At 41.4% G+C, this 18,820-nt stretch overlaps 1 protein-coding gene across 3 annotated transcripts; it reads right to left on the bottom strand.

Annotated features, from left to right (window-relative positions):
• Positions 1-332: 332 nt before the first annotated feature.
• On the bottom strand, positions 333-17,734 carry LOC118285906 (calpain-2 catalytic subunit). Of its 3 annotated transcripts, none has more exons than XM_035609858.2 (22): positions 17,626-17,734; positions 16,365-16,630; positions 13,966-14,035; positions 13,546-13,664; positions 13,302-13,435; positions 13,024-13,198; positions 12,252-12,326; positions 12,066-12,151; positions 10,523-10,597; positions 10,077-10,237; positions 9,389-9,555; positions 8,728-8,739; positions 8,420-8,628; positions 7,980-8,025; positions 7,754-7,822; positions 7,369-7,426; positions 7,204-7,265; positions 6,939-7,007; positions 6,561-6,639; positions 2,437-2,553; positions 1,454-1,506; positions 333-1,161 (listed from the first exon to the last, which is right to left on the bottom strand). In XM_035609858.2, exons 2-22 carry the CDS (start codon positions 16,599-16,601, stop codon positions 1,135-1,137), a joined length of 2,100 nt encoding a protein of 699 aa, XP_035465751.2. In that variant the 5' UTR covers positions 16,602-16,630; positions 17,626-17,734; the 3' UTR covers positions 333-1,134. The 3 variants fall into 3 exon arrangements, with proteins under 3 accessions (XP_035465751.2, XP_035465749.2, XP_035465750.2); XM_035609856.2 differs by having other exon boundaries at positions 17,631-17,705; XM_035609857.2 differs by having other exon boundaries at positions 16,365-16,619; positions 17,626-17,695.
• Positions 17,735-18,820: the final 1,086 nt, after the last annotated feature.

Below are 18,820 nucleotides of genomic sequence, written 5' to 3'. Positions count from 1 at the left end.
TCTCGCCCAATGTCACCTGGGATTGGCTCCCACGGCCCTTAAAGGATAAAGCGGTATAGATAAGATAATGGATGGATGGATGGATCTTTGCACTCAAAATAGGAGATTGAGGGTCTTGATCGCTTTAAGTCTTCATATTTTTATATGGGAAATGAACTGACCAAAAGGCAATACATTCTCACTGAAGTTTGTTTTGAATCCAAACTAAGCAGCAATTTTTGTGTGCATGTAATTTTCCCTAAGCCTTTTTCCCCAAAGAAAATATCTAGCCACATTTCAAGATATCTACTCGGAATTGACTAAGGTATGAAACAATGTTTATATACACAAACTGATTGGATAATGTCTTTATTCTGTAAAGAAAAGAAAAAAAGAAAAAAAGTATCTTCCTACAGTATCTTTCCTAAAACAGAAAATGCATTAACCCACCTAAAAAATACATTTACAAATATGAGCCGAGAGACCTAGCCACACTTTCAGTACTATGCTTACAGACAGTGTAGTAGATGTTAACAATAACATGCTCACCTGTTCACATCGTCATTGCTATCATGCTGATACTTAGCAGGTATTTTATTATACTATATCATTACTTTGGTTAATCACCCCTAAACACAAAGTAAAGCGGAGAAAGTGCCGGACAAGGTAAAACATTTTAACTAATGGTGACACTCTATTGTCAATCACTATCTGTATTCAATTCCATGGCAGTCCAATAGTTGTCAAGCGATAACTTTCAAAACCACCACATTCAACAAACATGGTGGTCAAACACAGGTGATGGATCACAAAGGACCAGCACCAAAATGATGTGGCAATACATCCATAATTGTTGTGATATTAAAGTGTGGACCAAAAGTGACAGACAACGTGGCATGGCCAAAACAAGGTTATTGTTGGCCTAACAGCAAAACAGAAAATACCTTTAGCCAATACATGCTATTGAGTAATAGTACTCAATCAGGTAGACCATTTGTTTCCCCACTACGCTCTGCAGTACAGTGACATAAATGCCCTGTGGTACCCCCCCAAAAAATGGAATTGTCAACTTGCAGGAGAGCTTATTATTCGTTTCTCCACATCATCTGCTGTGGTAGCTCCAACTGAGTCCTGAGGCCTGTCTTCTCCTTCGCTTTAAGTGTACATCGAAAGGTACAACCACTGTAACGAAGACGGGATAGATTATTCATGCGCTGTAGCTTATAGTCTGTATATCTGTGGTGATGCACAAAATCATCATCATTTCATCACAGACTTAACCCCCCCCCCCCCCCCCCCCAAAAAAAAACTGACTTGCATTCCTGGATGAATCAATTCAATTCAATTTTATTTGTATAGCTGATAGCTGTATAATCAACAGCAGTGAAGGTTACGAAAGGTTAAAACCAGCTCAAGCTACTTACAAATAACAATTATTAAAAAAAAAGGTTTAACAACTCCAAAGCACTGTTACCTCTGTTTCGCGAAGAGTCATGGCTGATCCATCGGACAACTGCCTGAAGATTTCTATTGAGAAAGACACGACATGGCATTGCTCCAGATTAGAAAGAATAAAGCCAGAGAGTGAGAGTCAGATACATTTACTCCACAACTGCAGTAACAGAAGTGTAAAATCTCACTCTCACTAGCATGACTGCTCCATGTTTGCCGTTACTGTACTGCCTCTTATGTGAAACAAGGGGCTCACTTTCAATAGAATGCGACGGACGAAAAATGGTGGCCGAGGATGGACACATTATTGTCACAGAGAGCGGGGTCATCGCCATGTCGCATAACACAGGGGCCTCAGACGAATAAAATGTTCCTTTTTTATATTGAGTTAAGCACCGGGCAGACTTTCATTTGTGGACAAATCGCGGACACATGTTGCGATCGTCATTTCAGCCGTGTTTGATGTGGGACAACACTACCCTGTCGGCATTCACAGTGATGTTCGCAGTGTACTCCGCTAGGGTAATGACTGAATTTGAGACGGCATCCATACACCTGTTTATGGTTGTGGATTGACACAGATCCACAGGTATGTTATTTTATTTATTTATATTTATTAGTAAATAATGTAGCACAGTTATCACAGTTACATCTGCACAGTCTTGCACATTATAACCAGCCCACTCGGAGCCACCATCAAGTAATTGTCTACCTGACCAATCACCTCACTGCCTCATCACCAATCCAACTCAGTCTAAGAGCCCCACTGTCAGTCCACTGCAATAAGGTGCTTGTTCTGCCTTTGTGTTTTTATTTCCTTCATTGACATGTCTATATTTTTAGCTGTTTACTGTTGTTGAATGCCTTTTGCTTTCGCAGTTATGAAAAACACTGTATTTTGCAGCTCTTTGATTAGAAAAAAGCGGTTTGGAGTAAGTTGTCCCAATGAGGGGCAAAAACTGTTGTGAGCACCACTCGCACACAATCAAAATAAAGAATACTTACGGTTCATGCAGTCAAAGCGGAGAACTAGACTGATGAAACTCTCCAGTGTCATGTGTCCAGAGGCGGCACCGTAGCGCAGAGCCATCAAATTCAGCATGTCATCGCTGACCCTCTTCCCTGGACAACAGACATCGGCAAGAATTTGGGAAACATTCGCATATCATTTGTTATTTCACAAAGCCATGAGACTGTCCCACTGGTGTATCTCAAAAGGATGCGTGAATAGAACAGAGCCACTGTTAAAGGGGCAATGTGTGAGAATTTGTCAATTGTTGAATTGATACTTCCAAACAATAGATTCTTGCATATTTACAGATAGCTGGGGTGTCCACTAGGGTTAATAGGGTCAAAAGGCATCCCAGGTAATTAGATGTGGTCATTTCATTACAATAATGAAGAATTTCTGCGAATGAATGCCTTTAGAAGTTTAGTCATTTCAAACAATGTGATTTCACAAATAAATATACTCCCTCAAAAAGAGTTAATATTAAGTTGTATATGCACTGCTGCACTTGTAGTATTTTATTTGTTACTAACATCATTGTTTGCTATTTGATTTGCGGATGTATCATGTATCACATTTTTGTCAATGTGAAATTTATAATAATAATAATTATAAATTGTATTTGAATAGCACCTTTCATACAAGGAATGCAGCTCAAAATGCTTGACAGCGTATAAGTTGCGTGCAGCACAGAGGCAAAACTGGTCCACATAACATAAGCAGGACTTATGTAAAACAAGAGTTAAACAACTCCCGCCTGGACTTTTTTACTACATGTCATTTCATGTCTCGCCACTATCTCTATCAAATAAAGTCACGAAGGGCAAAAATAAACTTAAACACACCTGTAACCCCCATCTCTAACATCACAATGGTACAGAAGTGTATAATTAAATTTATCATTATTATTATTAGTCGCGCCAGTAATTACGTAAATGTCACAGGATTATGACGTACAACAACAATTATTAAAATGTTTCTTTTACACTTTGTATTAATACATTGTGTTAAAAAGCACTAAACCAGCGAATAAAATCAAGACATCGTCAAATTGGAAGTGAAAAAATAAAGATGATGCTCGGCCTGTAAAGTTATAATACATATACATAAATACAAAATTTGAATTCTCTGTCAGACAGTTAGGGTCGTGCCTCCTCCTGGGGTAATTTGGACATGGCACAATCTAGTTCTAGCACATGATCTTGTGTTTTGTATTTCCTGTTTTATTTTGAATTAGTTTTGTGCACTTCCTGTTTCCCTGTCTTTTGTCGGTACCTTGTGTCTCCTGCCACTGTCATGATTCCGTGTTTTGTATTTCCTGTTTTATTTTGAATTAGTTTTTGTACCTCCTGTTTCCCTGGCTCATGTCTGTTCACTTTGTTTTTCCTGTCTCCTTCCCCTTAGATTGTCTGCACCTGTTCCTAATGTGTCTCACCTATGTTCAATTTGCCCCGCCCACCTTGTGTGTATTTAGTCTCTATGCTTCCCTTTGTCTGTGTCAGATCGTCTGTTGTTTTTCCACAGTCTGTCCTGTGATGTCTGCTCCTGTTATGTTCCCTGGTCGCCGTCTGTCCTTTTGCCACAGTCTGTCCTTTTGCCACAGTCTGTCCTTTTGCCCCTGGCTCTAGTTTTTTCAGTTTACCGGTTTGCTACATGTCGTGGACACCTTTAGTTGGATTTTGTTTTTTTCGTTTGAAACTTTGTGAGTCTGTTTTCTTTTCTATTTATTAAAGACTACGTTAAGTGCACCTCTGCATTCGGGTCCTGCTTTCCTGCTCGGCGTGACAGAACGATTTGACCACAATGGACCCAGCAGGTGGTTTAATTGATTTGGATCTCCGTGAGCTGATTTATACACAGACGTATTTTCATGGGATCTACAAGAGGGACAATGACAAGGTGAGGAAGGAGGCGGCTCTGTACAGGGCACGCATGGAAGTTTCCCTGAAGCCCTGGTTAAAGGTTTTTTTTACCCGGCTGGCTGAAAGACTTTTTGAATGCCCTGGACTCACAGCCGGCCTCCCGGTGTGCCATCCGGCCGGGCCCAAGGTGGCTAGCATCAGGCTTGCTAGCATCGTGGTTCCGGGTGTACGGCCGGTCGTCAGTCGGAGGACCGATCGACGCCTGGTCCTCCTCACCGCCAGTCAGAGGACCGATCGACACGTTCCATGTCGGTGGTTTGGCCGGCGTCTGCTTGTCCTCGGTCGGTCGGGGGGGAGTGGCGTTTCGGTGGAGGAGTTTTGTGGAGTGGTGCAACAAGTCCAGGGACTTTGGGATTATCTGGAGCGTGCTAAAAGCACTTAAGAAAAAGATACGACAAGGACTCTGATGCAGTGTTTGATCCAGTCAAGACAGTGGGTGGTGGACTGTTCCCCTCAATTGGAGTTTTGAGACCTCTGCTGCTGGTAGCCTCCAATCAACCACCCCGTCAGCTAGCTACCGGGGTCCTAGTGTGCAGCTGGTCTCCACGTCGGCAGGCCTGCGAGCTTGCTTGTCTTCAGCCGTCCTCCACGTCAGCTAGCATCGGGCCTGCTAACCCCGTGCCATCCCCTGTTCCTGCGTCGGAGCTTTCGGTCTGCTCCTCGTCTTCAGTCGGTGGGCCGATCGACACGTTCCCCGTCGGTGGTCCGACCATCGCCTTGCTCCACCTCACCAGTCGGTGGGCCGATCGACACGTTCCCCGTCGGTGGTCCGACCATCGCCTTGCTCCACCTCACCAGTCGGTGGGCCGATCAATACGTCCCTCGTCGGTGGTCTGACCGTCGCCTTGCTCCACCTCACCAGTCGGTGGGCCGATCGACGCGCCGCTCGTCGGTGGTACAGTGGAACTCTGCTCCTTCTCGCCAGTTGGTGGGCCGATCGACGCGTCCCTCGTGGGTGGTCTGACCGTCGCCTTGCTCCACCTCACCAGTCGGTGGGCCGATCGACACGTCCCTCGTCGGTGGTCTGACCGTCGCCTTGCTCCACCTCACCAGTCGGTGGGCCGATCGACGCGCCACTCGTCGGTGGTACAGTGGAACTCTGCTCCTTCTCGCCAATTGGTGGGCCGATCGACGCGTCCCTCGTGGGTGGTCTGACCGTCGCCTTGCTCCACCTCACCAGTCAGTGGGCCGATCGACACGTCCCTCGTCGGTGGTCTGACCGTCGCCTTGCTCCTTCTCGCCAGTTGGTGGGCCGATCGACACGTCCCTCGTCGGTGGTCTGACCGTTGCCTTGCTCCTTCTCGCCAGTTGGTGGGCCGATCGACGCGTCCCTCGTGGGTGGTCCCCCAGAACTGCTATGTCTGTCTGCCCGGCCTCCTGGCCGTCCCCCAGAGCTGTCGTGCCTGCCTACCCAGCTTCCTGGTCGTCCCCAAGAGCTGCCTTGCCTGCCTGCCCAACCTCCGGGCCGTCCCCAAAACTGTTATGCCCGCCTGCCAGGTCCGGGCCGTCCCCCAGAGCTCCTACGCCTGCTGAACGCCCCCAGCAAGACCCCTGTCCAGTTCCCCAGTGACAATTTTTTCGGATCCACCCTGCTGTGTAAATTTTTTTTAGGACCATCTGGATTTCGGTCCTTGAGATGGGGGTACTGTCATGATCTCCTGTTGTGTATTTCCTGTTTTATTTTGAATTAGTTTTTGTACCTACTGTTTCCCTGGCTCGTGTCTGTTCACTTTGTTTTTCCTGCCCTGTTCCTAATATGTCTCACCTGTGTTCAAGTAGAGACTACTCTACTCCTTTGTCTGTGTCAGATCGTCTGTTTTTCCACAGTCTGTCCTGTGATGTCTGCTCCTGTTATGTTCCCTGATCGGTGTCTGTTTTACCACAGTCTGTCCTTTTGCCCCTGGCTCTAGTTGTTTTCAGTTTACCGGTTTGCTACATGTCGTGGACACCTTTTAGTTTGAAAAAAATCGTCTGTTTTCTATTTATTAAAGACTATGTTAAGTGCACCTCTGCATTTGGGTCCTGCTTTCCTGCTCGGCGTGACATACTGCATATATTGCTCGGATAGTGACCATTGTTTTTTTCACGATGCATTGTCGGATTTTATGTCTTTTTGCACCATTCAGTGGTTTTAAAACAAGGGGATTAGTTATGTCCACATTAAACAAAAACTTATTTCTTTCTCTTTTTTTATCCACCTGTAGCCATGATTGCATTCCTGAGCTCATTCAGTGACAGTGTTCCAGTACGTGAAACGTCCGTGCTGAAGAAAATGTCCTGGGTAAAGAGGAGACTCTTGTGAAATTATGAACTCAACACATCAAGAACACACAGAACATGATTGGGGAAATCTTTTCTGGTTTAGATCAAGATATATGCCGATGATAGGAAAAAGTCATTAACTTTTAACAAGATAATTAATCTCATTATCAAATCTTTGATTTAAAATCTTAGCAAGCACAGAACAAATTGCAGTGCACCCTAACCCGACATTTAAGTAGATGTAATTATTAGAAAGCGACTGGTTATAGTTTGTTTTATCATGAAAGGCGTGAACTTCACTTTTTTCCTTTTACCTTGTATGTGATGACATTCTTCCACAGACGCAGAAATTCGTCCCCATTCAGTTTGCCTGTGATAGATGACTTAAACCCAACATTAAGGTACTAAATCAGCACATGCTGTTTCATATCTTTGCTTGACCTTAAAATCTCAACCGGTAACTGAACAAAAGGGAAGGCAGGTTTTGGCACGCACACTACTTATGTCATTAAATTCCCTGTAGGCAAATCAGCCCCCCCCCCCCCCCCCCCATTCACAACAAATATCACTGTAGGATACATCCATCAGAGCAATCATGCTGCGACAGGCGTCGATGCTGAAGCCTCCAGATTTCAAATCTCCTAAACAAAAACAGAAAATAAAGAGCTCAAATTGGCCTTAACCCAGCAACATAACATTTCCACAAAAGATTACAGTATTTGAATATTTTTAACTCTAACTAACCTTTCAGGATCCAATCATTTAGAATCATCTTCAACTGCTCAGCATCCACTTCTTCATACTGGAAATGAAAGCCAAACAAAAGAATCATATTTGGCTCACATGTTGGTTGCCATTCATGGTTGCCTTTATATTATTACTATATCTTTATAATAATATGCAATAACTTATAGGTGTTGTTTATTTTATTTCTAATAACAGCATTTATTTAACAGACCTGTGACCTTAAAGGAGACACATTATGTTCATATACAGGTTATTCAAGTCTATGCTGATTGCAGTTGGGTGTGACTGCCACTGCACCTGTGTCACAGGTATTTACATCTAACTCTTGGCAAGAAAGCAGAAACTATATTTCCCACGAGCTCGAGCTATTGCCTGAAATTACCTTGTCAGAATATTGACGGAAAAATGTTCTCTTATTGTCGTCATCCGCTCCTTTCCCGCCTGGTGTTGGCTGCAAAAGATTGAATGCTTTCAGTTCCAGATGAATTCATGTAATGGGCACCATGCATGTGGCATATGGTAGCAGACGTCATCGGTACAGCAAAAAAACATGGAACAAAGCAGCAACACCAAAATGAGATGAAAATACAGTTAAAAATCTTGCACACCTCTTTTGCTTCCATGTGTTCGTGGTTTCGGCCACCAGAATTCTCGCTGGGAGGAAGGACAAGAGACATCGGTACTTTTGGCAACTGTTGGGACGTAGCGCATTACACTACACAATGTGTCAAGTTTATTTGACTACTACTTCCCTGTTAAACGTATGTTCAGGGGTTGGAATTTGAGATTCACGTCAATTGTTACATAACCATCACTCATCCCAGTAATGTTAGTATGACATTTGGAGAACCAGGCGTTAGACTGAGGCCTAATAGCAGTTTGGTGTGGACGGTGCACAGACATGGTTCAGCACCTGCTTATATTCGCATACAGAGCCTTTGTATTATTTTCAGTTAAAAGCTTGTAGTATATAGGAAAGTGCATGTAGGATAGATTAACTATATACCTACAAAACCTTCAAAGGTAATAAGTGAGTTAAGAGACTTACTGGACATGGGTCTCTGCCTTGGACAGGATTGTCAGGATGAAGGAGGTTGTCTCGTTGGGATTGAAGGTGGACGGCACAATCAGGTATTCACCAGGCTCCAGCATGACGAACTTCATCACCTCACGTGCGTCCAGGAATATATTCGTCTTGACCACAGGTCTGTTTCTGCTGAAGAAAGAGGCTGGGAACTTCCCCGTCTCTGCCTTGTACTGTAAGGTTGGTAATAAGTAGATGTTTAATTTCTATGCAGCTCGTCTCAATCTCTAGTACAGGTGAGCAGTGTGTACTGTGTGAAAAATGGTACTTACTTCTTCAGGTACCTTGGATGACATCAGAGGAAAATGAAGTTTATTTAAGGGTCAAAACAAAACATTTCGCATTATTAAGTAATTCAAATGAAGCAAATGCAAGACATGGCATTTATCTATCACTTACATATCATTAAATTCAAGTACAAATGTGTGTGTTTTAGGTCCTTTAAAGAAATTGAGGGGCAGTGGGAATATGCCGCATTCAATTTGACTTGTTACAGATATTTTGTGTTGTTTCACTGACGCGCCTGAAGCTTCAGCCAAGAAAGCTTTCAACTAAATTTGTAAATGAAGAGTAATATGCCATAATGATTAACATGATGTCACATAACAATTTATATTTTGGATTTCATTTAAATTTAATTTGACTATTAACATATCAACATATTCATACAGACACAGGGCGGATGTGGCATCAAACTCCAGTCAGCATGCCGAAGAGTCCTTGGACACGACAATTAACCCTAAATTGTGATGTGTGTGAATAGGTGAATGTGACTGGCGCTGTAAAGAACTTTGAGTGGTCGATAAGACTATAAAAGTGCTATATAAATACTGTCCATTTAACATACTTCACATGACTATGAGTGATATGTTCAAAGTTTTCACCTAATGTGACAGAAACCAAAATATTTGGCGGGTGAACAACAAAATTTACCTCAAAAATCATGAATCCAATGTTGAAATTTTGGACAAGGCGTCTATTCCGTTTGTCAGGCATTTGCATGAGAGACACCAGCAAGTTTTTGTCACCCTGTTGCTGAGAACATTCACCGAGTAATTTACCAATCCTGATCCGATACTGCGGATTAGTCCAAAAGGTCTCTGTAAAACAAGAAGAGGCTGAATCAGTTAAATAATTCAAAATACTGATCTAAAAACTAATGGTTACACTCAGTAACATTGATCTGAAAAACTAAGCTAAATACTTTTTATTTCAATGTGGGATCAAAAGGAACCATAGATAATTCATGTTATAAGTAAGTGTATTGAGGCCGTCAGGAAAAACTAATGTGAAATACAAACTTAATGCTACCAGTTTATCCATTCTTGCAAAAATTCAGGTTTTTTTGTGGTCTGCAATGTGCGAACAGAATAATTATAGACTTAAGAGTGAATTATTTTAAATTAAAATTGATGCCACATTTTCAAAAGGTGATTGGAAATTCTAATTCCTCCATTAAATTAGAATTTAACAAAAATATAATTCAATTGGCAAATTATTAGCCCCAGTTCTTTATTCAGTCTTTTGGCTGTCATCATGTTCCATCTTATATTTGTCTCTTGCTTTTATGCATATTGGGGCATGTTTGCCTTTTGTTTAATTGCATGTATTTGGAAAGTACCCGTGTGCGTCATCTGTCCTCCAGCAGTGGTTCCTGCAACCCATCTGCCGTCATAGATTGACGTCTTCCAATGGCATGAGGAGCTTCCATCAAGGAAGTCAGGACACAGACAGCAGATGTCAAGATCATTGTAGAATTTACAGAAGTCTTCTAGGCTCATCCTGTCAATATGGAATGAAATTGGTTTAGTATCATTGTTGTCCCGAGAAGTATGGCACAATTACCCTAAGATTTAATTGATCCATAAAAGAAGAAAAAATATTTATTTTGTGGCATTCACTTCATGTCAGAAGTTCAAACGCAATCTGCAAAAATGAATAATTGTTTGATAGACATGAGCTGAATGATGATCAGAATGCAATATAAAAGTATACTTAAAAGTAATGAGAAGAACATTAATTACCAACATTTTTAGAATATTGAAATTTTTATTACAACATGCTTACCAAAACTCTCCGTCATCACCCACGGAAAGGCACTCCTCACGATCTTCCTGACTCACAGTTTGCCATAAAGATGACCTTAAGAGAAAATTTGTGAGTGAGGGAAGAGAAAAGAAATATTGTTACAAATAGTTCATAATATAAGAGGTGTCTTATACGTGTTAAAAAGAGCACAAGCAAGTTTTCGGAAACGGTTGCGCCAACTGTTGGTAAGCTCAAATTTTGTTCAGTTATTGTATAATATAGTGTTAGCTATCAAAAGGAAGATTTACACATGTTTATATTGGCACACCACATAAAACATATGTCTCATGTAGAGATTAGGTGGGATATCTGACCTTGATTTCAATACTACAATGGCAATATACAGTACTGGGAATATTTAAAAGTACATTTCACAAACTCAACATAATACACTTCACTTTACTATACCCTTTGCCAGTAATGCTCCATTGAATGATCAAAACGATGTCAGAAATTCAAGCATAATTCAATTTGCTTTTAGCTTTTATAATGCCATTTATTATTATTATTTTATACCCCATTTATTGAATTTCTAGTCTGAAACCAGCTAGTTGTTAAGACGATTTTCGGTTGAGACAGTCGGGATAGGATATCTTGGTTTCTACTGTATTATTTTCTTTTTTTAAATTTCTGTGTCTGTGGTATTTCACATATTCTGTTGACAGAACGTCAAAGAGATTAGCTTAGTGCCAAACAAAGCTTGTCTTGCCAGTTCTCAGGGTGCTGTTCCAAAAATTCTGAGGGGAAGTGTGTGTCAGGGAGGCTGTCACCCTCTCCACATTTAAGGTTAGACTTAAAACCTTCCTCTTTGATAAAGCTTACAGTTAGAGCTAGTCGGTGTTTACTGAACAATCTCTTAGTTATTCTACTATAGGCCTGCTGCGGGGACCTCTCATCATGAGCATCTTATCTTCCCTAACCCTACCCGAACCAGGGTTTGTATCCCCCCCCCTCCCCCACCCCTTACCCCAATCCCAACCCCAACAAGAACCGGGGTTTGTATCCCACCCCCCTCCACAGTCGCCAAGTGCTTGCTCATTGTAGGAACTATTGGGTTTTCTCTGTAATATTGAAATATCGACCTTTCTATGTGAAGTGCCTTGAAACAATGTATGTTGGGATTTGGCGCTTTTACAGATAGAATAAAAATTTAATTGAATGAAGTATACACTTAAAAACCTAAGTTTTCATAGACAAGTAGTCAATTCATAGTCAACCCCCTTTTTGCACAAACCATGATTACAGAACTAGTAACTGGATATAAGGTAAGACACTCCCGCATTGTTCATTAAGTTAATGTGAAAAACAATGCCAGTGTATTTGTATAGATTCACCAACAGATATAAAATACAATAAAACACATCCAGTTAATAATTTAGAGAAATATATTATTACTTCTTCTTAAACATCCACAACGTGTTATTTTGCCGAGAGAAAATACTTTTAATTTCATATTTCCTGACTAAGCAAATCAGGGCTGTTTCTTTGTAAAATGTTCACTGGGCGAGAGTCGTGTTCTTACTTATCACTCCAGTCTCCGTTCCACTCTTTGTGGCCCCAGGGGTTCCACAAACGCACCATGTGTATGAGTTGCCCTCGGCTTATCATCTGAACAGCAATCAGCACCCAAGAAAGTACCAGTGTTAATTCAGATAAATTAGAGAATTCTGTGTGATGCTATGTATTTAATGTAAATACAATTATTCACCTGTTTCAAACCTGTGACAGTATAGGCATGACCTTTGACCAATCCATTTGGTTGCACTGTGTTTTCAGATGTGGCCTATAAGATAGATATATACTGAATATTATCTTTGCAAGGACTTTTGATCTTACACAACCCATAAGAACAAGTTAACAAATTAAAATAACTGAAAACCAAATGTCATTCTTGATGACTGATTGTACTGAAGGTCAAATTCTAAAATATGAGTTTGTCATCAACTTGTGCTTAAAAATCATACAAGTTCTTCCCAAGTAACATTAGACTTAAGTTAAATTAACCTGGTTCCACACACACCCACTTTTGAAAGACACATCCTGACTGTAATGTAAGTTTCCCATGAAGCCAACTTAATGACACAAAACAAGTCTTCTAAAATTTTGTCCAATGAGCACCATGTGAAAATTATTTGAAGACTTCATGTGACAGCTGACTCACCTGCCTTCATGTGTCATTAAAGTAGACCAATTCAAAAACCTGACCAACCCTTTCTTTCTACCCATTTATTATAAATGTCAATCATGTCTTTAGCCTCCAGCACTCAAACTTTTCATCCTACCTATTATACGCCTGAGCCTTGGCAGCCACTGCCAGCATTTTACACCATAGTTCAGGTCACAATGACTAGAATCCTGACACTGGAATCTTTCATTCCATTTGAGGGAAGATGCTTTTTATGTAATGGCTTTGGACATGTTCAGCACACTTCAAGCAAAAATAACTAGCTTTGCGTTCTGTGTGGCATATCCGTGCTTACCCCATTAGGTGTCCCACAACCCATCAGAGAACTGGATTGGCCCGCTCTGAACATCAGCTCCCACAGGTTTGGAGGAGGATCTGACAGGTTGATGCACATGTGTACACCACCAGTGAAGTCTACCAAAGCCTCAGCAGGAGTTCCGGCATTCATATCTGCATAGGAACCACACACCCTGAGAGAGGGTATGAAATTACTTTCACAGACTGTCTGAAAATAATAAAAATGTCCAAGACAGAAAGGACTTCATGACTGAGGGATTCGCTGTTTCTTCCTACTTGGCATAGGCTTTCTCCAGTAAAGCAGGCCAGAATTCAGTTGGCTCTTTGGAAGAGACAAAGATTGGTCTGCCATCAACTGTTGGTAGCTTGTCATCAATTACAACATCCACCCATTTCCCAAACCTCCAGAACTGAATAAATGAGAAAGGAGAGAATACGGAGAGGTTTTATAGAAAAATGAGGTATGCAGCATTTATCAGAAACTACTTTTGGACAGTGCTGGCAATGATTGATGGTTTACCCTGAAGTGGAACAGCCCGGAGTAGTCTGCATCAAACTTTTGTTCTGGAGGAACAACTTGTTTGAGTATGTTATCCTGGAACGTCAGTGCTCCGATAGATGCAAGAAACCAACAGTTTCCTAAGTAAGATAGGGTCATTGATTTGTCAAAACAGTATGCTAAGCAGAAGGGACAGTAATATTTGTTTGAACAGGTTAAGTTTAGAAATAATCAAGTATGTTTACACTGCAATAAAATTGCTCACTGTATCTACTCTAGTTATAGTACTGTATAGTGCTGAAAGAAATCTCTAGACATGTTTGAACATTTTCAACAGCTATGCCTGTTTTCTGCCAGATGGCTGGATGGTTATTTCTTAATATCATTGCTTTAAAAGCAACTGTTTTTTTGTTGTTGTTATAAATAAGGCAATATACCTACCAACCAGGCCTTGCCCAAAGTCAAATCTGGAGACCCCATCAACAATAAACGATGGATCAGAAACAATTTTCTGAAACAGAGGAAATGTTTAAAAAACTGTTTAATATTACAACTTTCAGAAAATAACATAGCAAGACACTATAACTATGCCTCCTATATAAGGTTTGTCATTCATCTCAGCTGTTTATCCTAAAAAATAAATATTTCTATATGTTATATTTTTATATAAATCCTGTACTACTAGTAATTGTAATTCACTTTGATAATGGTTACTAGTAATGACAATGTGTCTGTACCCTACACAGAAGCTAACCCAATCTTGTCATGATCAGCGGCGATCATGGACTGTTGAGATGTGGAGGACTCTATGGTTTGTTTGTTTTGTTGTTCCCCTTGTTGTTACTTTTCCTTGTGTGTCGGTTGTATTCGTTTCTTGATCCCTTGTTGTTGTTTCCTGTTTTATTTTGAAGTCCTTTTCCTCGTGTTGCTGCACTTCCTTTACCGTGGCTTGTTTCTGGTGTCTCCTGCCCCTGGGATTGTCTGCACCTGTTCCTAATGTGTCTCACCTGTGTTCAATTTGCCCCGCCCTCCTTGTGTTGGTTCGTCTGTTATACTCCCTGTCTGTTTCTGCTGTTTTCCCCAAGTCTGTACCTGTGATTGTCTGTCCGGTCTGTCCTTGTGATTTTGTTCTAGTCTGTTCCTGTGATTTCCCCCTGGCTCCAGTGTTTTAGTTTTACCTGTTGGCTACATGTTGTGGACACCCTTGGTTGGATTGTGATTTTTTCGTTTTATTATTAAAGGGCCCATATTATGCCCCCTTTTACACAAGTTACATTGGTTTTCAGGTGTGTGAACTACATGTCTTTGCCATTCCATGTCAAAACACCTCCAGGATCAAGCCACACAGCACCCCTCCCTTCGTGTTCCGCAAAGCTCTGCCTCGCTCCTCTTCGGGTCTGCTGCGCAACTACGGTGTTGTGCTGCCATGACAACAGTCACACGTAACAAGGCACATACACGACGTAGAGCCGGCCACGAGTCTAGCTACGCCGGCCGGTAGCCGCGAGCTACGGCGGTAGCCGGTAGCCGCGAGCTCCGACGCCGCCGGCAGCCGCGAGCCGCGATCTCCGCCGGAAGCCGCGAGCTAGCTTGGCCATACCCGCGGCCGTCGTTCGCTTGCGGGGAGAAAATGATGGCGTAGACGCGATCTGTTTTTCCGCACTTCAAGGGGGGAGGTGCTGCTCAGGTTGGGGGCGTGGTCGCCCCAGTAGCAGGAGTCAACTTACGTCACTTGACGTCCTGGCTGTGAATGGCTCGTTTACAGACCGTCTGCACGGCCAACCCAAACCATGAATCAACGACTCATTGTTTTCTTTTCATTCTCTGTGGGCTGGCAGACACCCCAGATAAGAAAATATACGTGGCAGGCTGAAAAGGTGCCTGGAGCATTATATGGGCCCTTTTAAATATCCGTTTTCACAACCTATGCATTTGGGTCCTGCTTCCTGCAAAACGTGACAAATCTAAGAATACCCCCCAACATTAACAGAGTTCAGAATTATAATTAAGTTAAATACTTAGCAAAAGAGGTGACGGACCTAACATGTCAAGTATGGAGGACCGTGGGGGATGACGAATGTGAAATACAGCATTTTGAAATCCATTTTGAAATCCATCATTAAATAGAGCAATTTGAAAAAGATTTTCAAATCCATTTTCAAATCCTTTTCAAATCCATCGAAATAGCTTTTCGAAAAGCATTTTGCCTCTCCTTTCAACATTCCGAGTCCCTCTGGGTCCCTGTGTTGGTTTGCTGAAACAATGCAAATGAGCAAATGATGGTGGTACTTGGAGAGCCGGATATTTTCTGAGGTGGTACAGAGGTAAACAAATGAGAACCACTGCTTTACCATCTTCTTCTTCCTGCAATCCACGTCACACATCTATATGATAGGTCAGGTGTTAGCCAATCAGAGAGCTTGTTCCCTGCTCATTTGCAATGTTTCAGCAAACCAACACAGGGACCCAAAGGGACTCGGAATGTTGAAAGGAGAGATGAAATGCTTTTTGGAAAATTTTTTCGAACTGGATTTGAAAATGGATTTGAAAATGGATTTCAAAATGCTGTATTTCACATTCCGCGTCCCCCACGGTCCTCCATAGTATTGTCATGCATTTGGTAAAATAAATAATGGATTCATTAGATTGTGTCTTTTTTTTTCTCTTTACCCTAGCTGCTCACTTGTACATTTAAAACTTCTAAATCACAGGTTCGGAGCTTAAGTTTGGTTTGTAAAACATACTGGTGCAACACAAAGCAGAGACACTGGATTCTAGTTAAACTCAATTCATTGAGGTTATAGGTTTAGAATGAAATGATTGTTTATTAAAACACTCACCGTTGGTCTCAGCCACTTAACTCGGTCCAGATCAGAAGGTTTCAATAGGCCTTGGCCAATGGTGTTCCTGTCCGGGGGGAACGTCTCATCGATGAACCTTACCCGCCGGCTGAGACAGTACTGCTTCAGCTGCTGGTAGTCTTGGTTGAGGAAGCTCACGGGGTTGGAGATGGTCCCATATCCATTTTTTCCATTACGTGCATTGATGATGTTCATACACACACCCGGGCTAGGCATTGCTGCAGTGGTTGAGCTCTGTTGAGTATCTTGAGGTTAAACAAAAAAATGACACAAGGAACCATCAGCTTAAGTCCTTGTATTCAAATCACCTCGAATACAAATCTAATTACAACAACGATTTGTTGATACTTTACAGTGGACTGTACTACATGCGGTCATATTGAATATTTCATCAATTTGATAATAAGCAATGTTGAGGGGTTCCACAAGGCCCAATCCTTGGTCCACTTCTATTTATAATTTACATACTTCCATTTGGCCATGGTTTGCAAAATAGTTTATTGTAATTATTTAGATCACATCCAAACGTATGCATTGTGTGCATGTGTGTGTTTCTGAGTGGTGTGTGTGTGTGTGGCAGGAGGTGTGGTTATTAAAACCCTTAAAAAGTCCAAGCCAGACAAAAACCGTAACATCCACATTCCTAAATATTCAAGTAACATCCATATAGATGTTAAAATATTCATAATAATGTAAAAGTGTAAAATAATAAGTAAAAAATAATTATTATGAATTATTTTTGGATGTTTAAGTTGAGATATGGGGCTGGAGAAGTGGGCCCCACAAATTAATTATGAAATCATTTCTATAACATTTGTTCACATGGTATCTGTGCTTTAAAAAAATCCCATTTAATTTCACAGGATGCGTTCTGTGTGGCTTTGTTGTTGTTGACACTGTGCAAGGCCATGTAATTTTGACTTTCAAAGATGTTGGCTTGTTTCAAAGTTGTTTTCAGTTTCGTTGTCGATTTTTTTCCTCTGTCACAAGTAACAAAAATAATACCAAAAGTGTGAAGGCATGCTACCACTCTGAGCGCAACACTGTACAGCCATTCATGGTTGTTATATAAGATTGCAACAGTGGTAAGTTGTTTTCAGTTTATTAAATGGAACAACATCAATTGTCCTAAAGAAACTGGGGTTGCAACTAAAAATGACATTACCAAAAGTTGCCAAACGGTAACAGTGTAAATCTCCCTGTTTCTACTGGTACTGGCATATAAAGATCTTGATCTTACCTCACCAGGCACAGAGAGAGAAAGTGTTCGCATCTAGGTGGTTCAGCACATACGAGTGAAGAAGCTCCTTTTTTTTCTTTTATATCACCTGCAAACACCTGAGGCAAAGTGCAAAACAGTAGGTATGCTGACAGGTACAAACGCATACACCCCACCCACACACACACACACACATACACACACGAGCACAGACAGCCTCATATTTCCCTAATAAACAACACTCTGTTGCTTTATTCATGTGGGCATATAACTTGCACTAATCTCTGTGCATGTGAGGACGTGTAACTCATCTCTTAGGGCTGCTGGCTGCCGTACAGTTGCGGAGCCACGATGCCATGAGGCCTGCAATGACTTTTACTCAATAAAGTTATAAAATGTCTCACAGACATACTGACGATTAATCCACTTTTTGTACCTCATGCTGTTGTTGATGAGGGGATGATGCTATAGGTGTGGTGGGTGGAATCAATGCAAGTTTTTATAAAGTGCTAGGTTCTTTTTTTGGGCTTGCAACAACATTTTTGGGTCAATTATTGTGTTATTTTCTTTCTCAATCTGAAATTTTAATTAGGATCTAAGTTTAGGCCATCCAAATGCTGTCCTCAAAATATTTTCCGACAATACAATATTGTACGGATGTAAACTTACACACCCAATGTTCTCAGAAGTGGTTATATTTTTGCATCACCTATCAACTGCTGCCGCAAACAGCCAGTAGTTAGTGATAGTATAACTACATTTGTAGTTGGACAGTGTAGAAGAAGATGGAATTACCCTTGAATATTTTGTCCTGTCTTTATGAATGCTGACTAAATTCCTACTTTCTGTTCCTAATCACAGCCCTATGCTGATACTCACAATTTGATCATCAGATACGTGTGTAAAACCCTTGATCCATTCATTCAAGAGAATGGCCTTTAAAGAAGAACTTCCTACACTTACATGTGAATATAATTGACCCGAATCCCCCTTGCAGATGGAGACATCCCACTATCAGAGGTGTTGAAGGGATTGACCAAATGGGTTACTGGCAGACTGAATCACATTTGTAAAATAAGCCTGTCTAGGATTTCCTTAGTTGTATCCACCTTTGTTGTCAGACAGACCAGTTGATTAGCCCAGTCCACAATCTGTTGTTTAGACTCTCCTTGACGTTATGGGATAAATCTGTACTCTCAATGTTGATCTCTGCGCG

Source organism: Scophthalmus maximus, chromosome 15, assembly GCF_022379125.1.
Source record: "Scophthalmus maximus strain ysfricsl-2021 chromosome 15, ASM2237912v1, whole genome shotgun sequence".
NCBI lineage: Eukaryota > Metazoa > Chordata > Actinopteri > Pleuronectiformes > Scophthalmidae > Scophthalmus > Scophthalmus maximus.
This window is presented reverse-complemented; position numbering and strand designations above follow the sequence as displayed.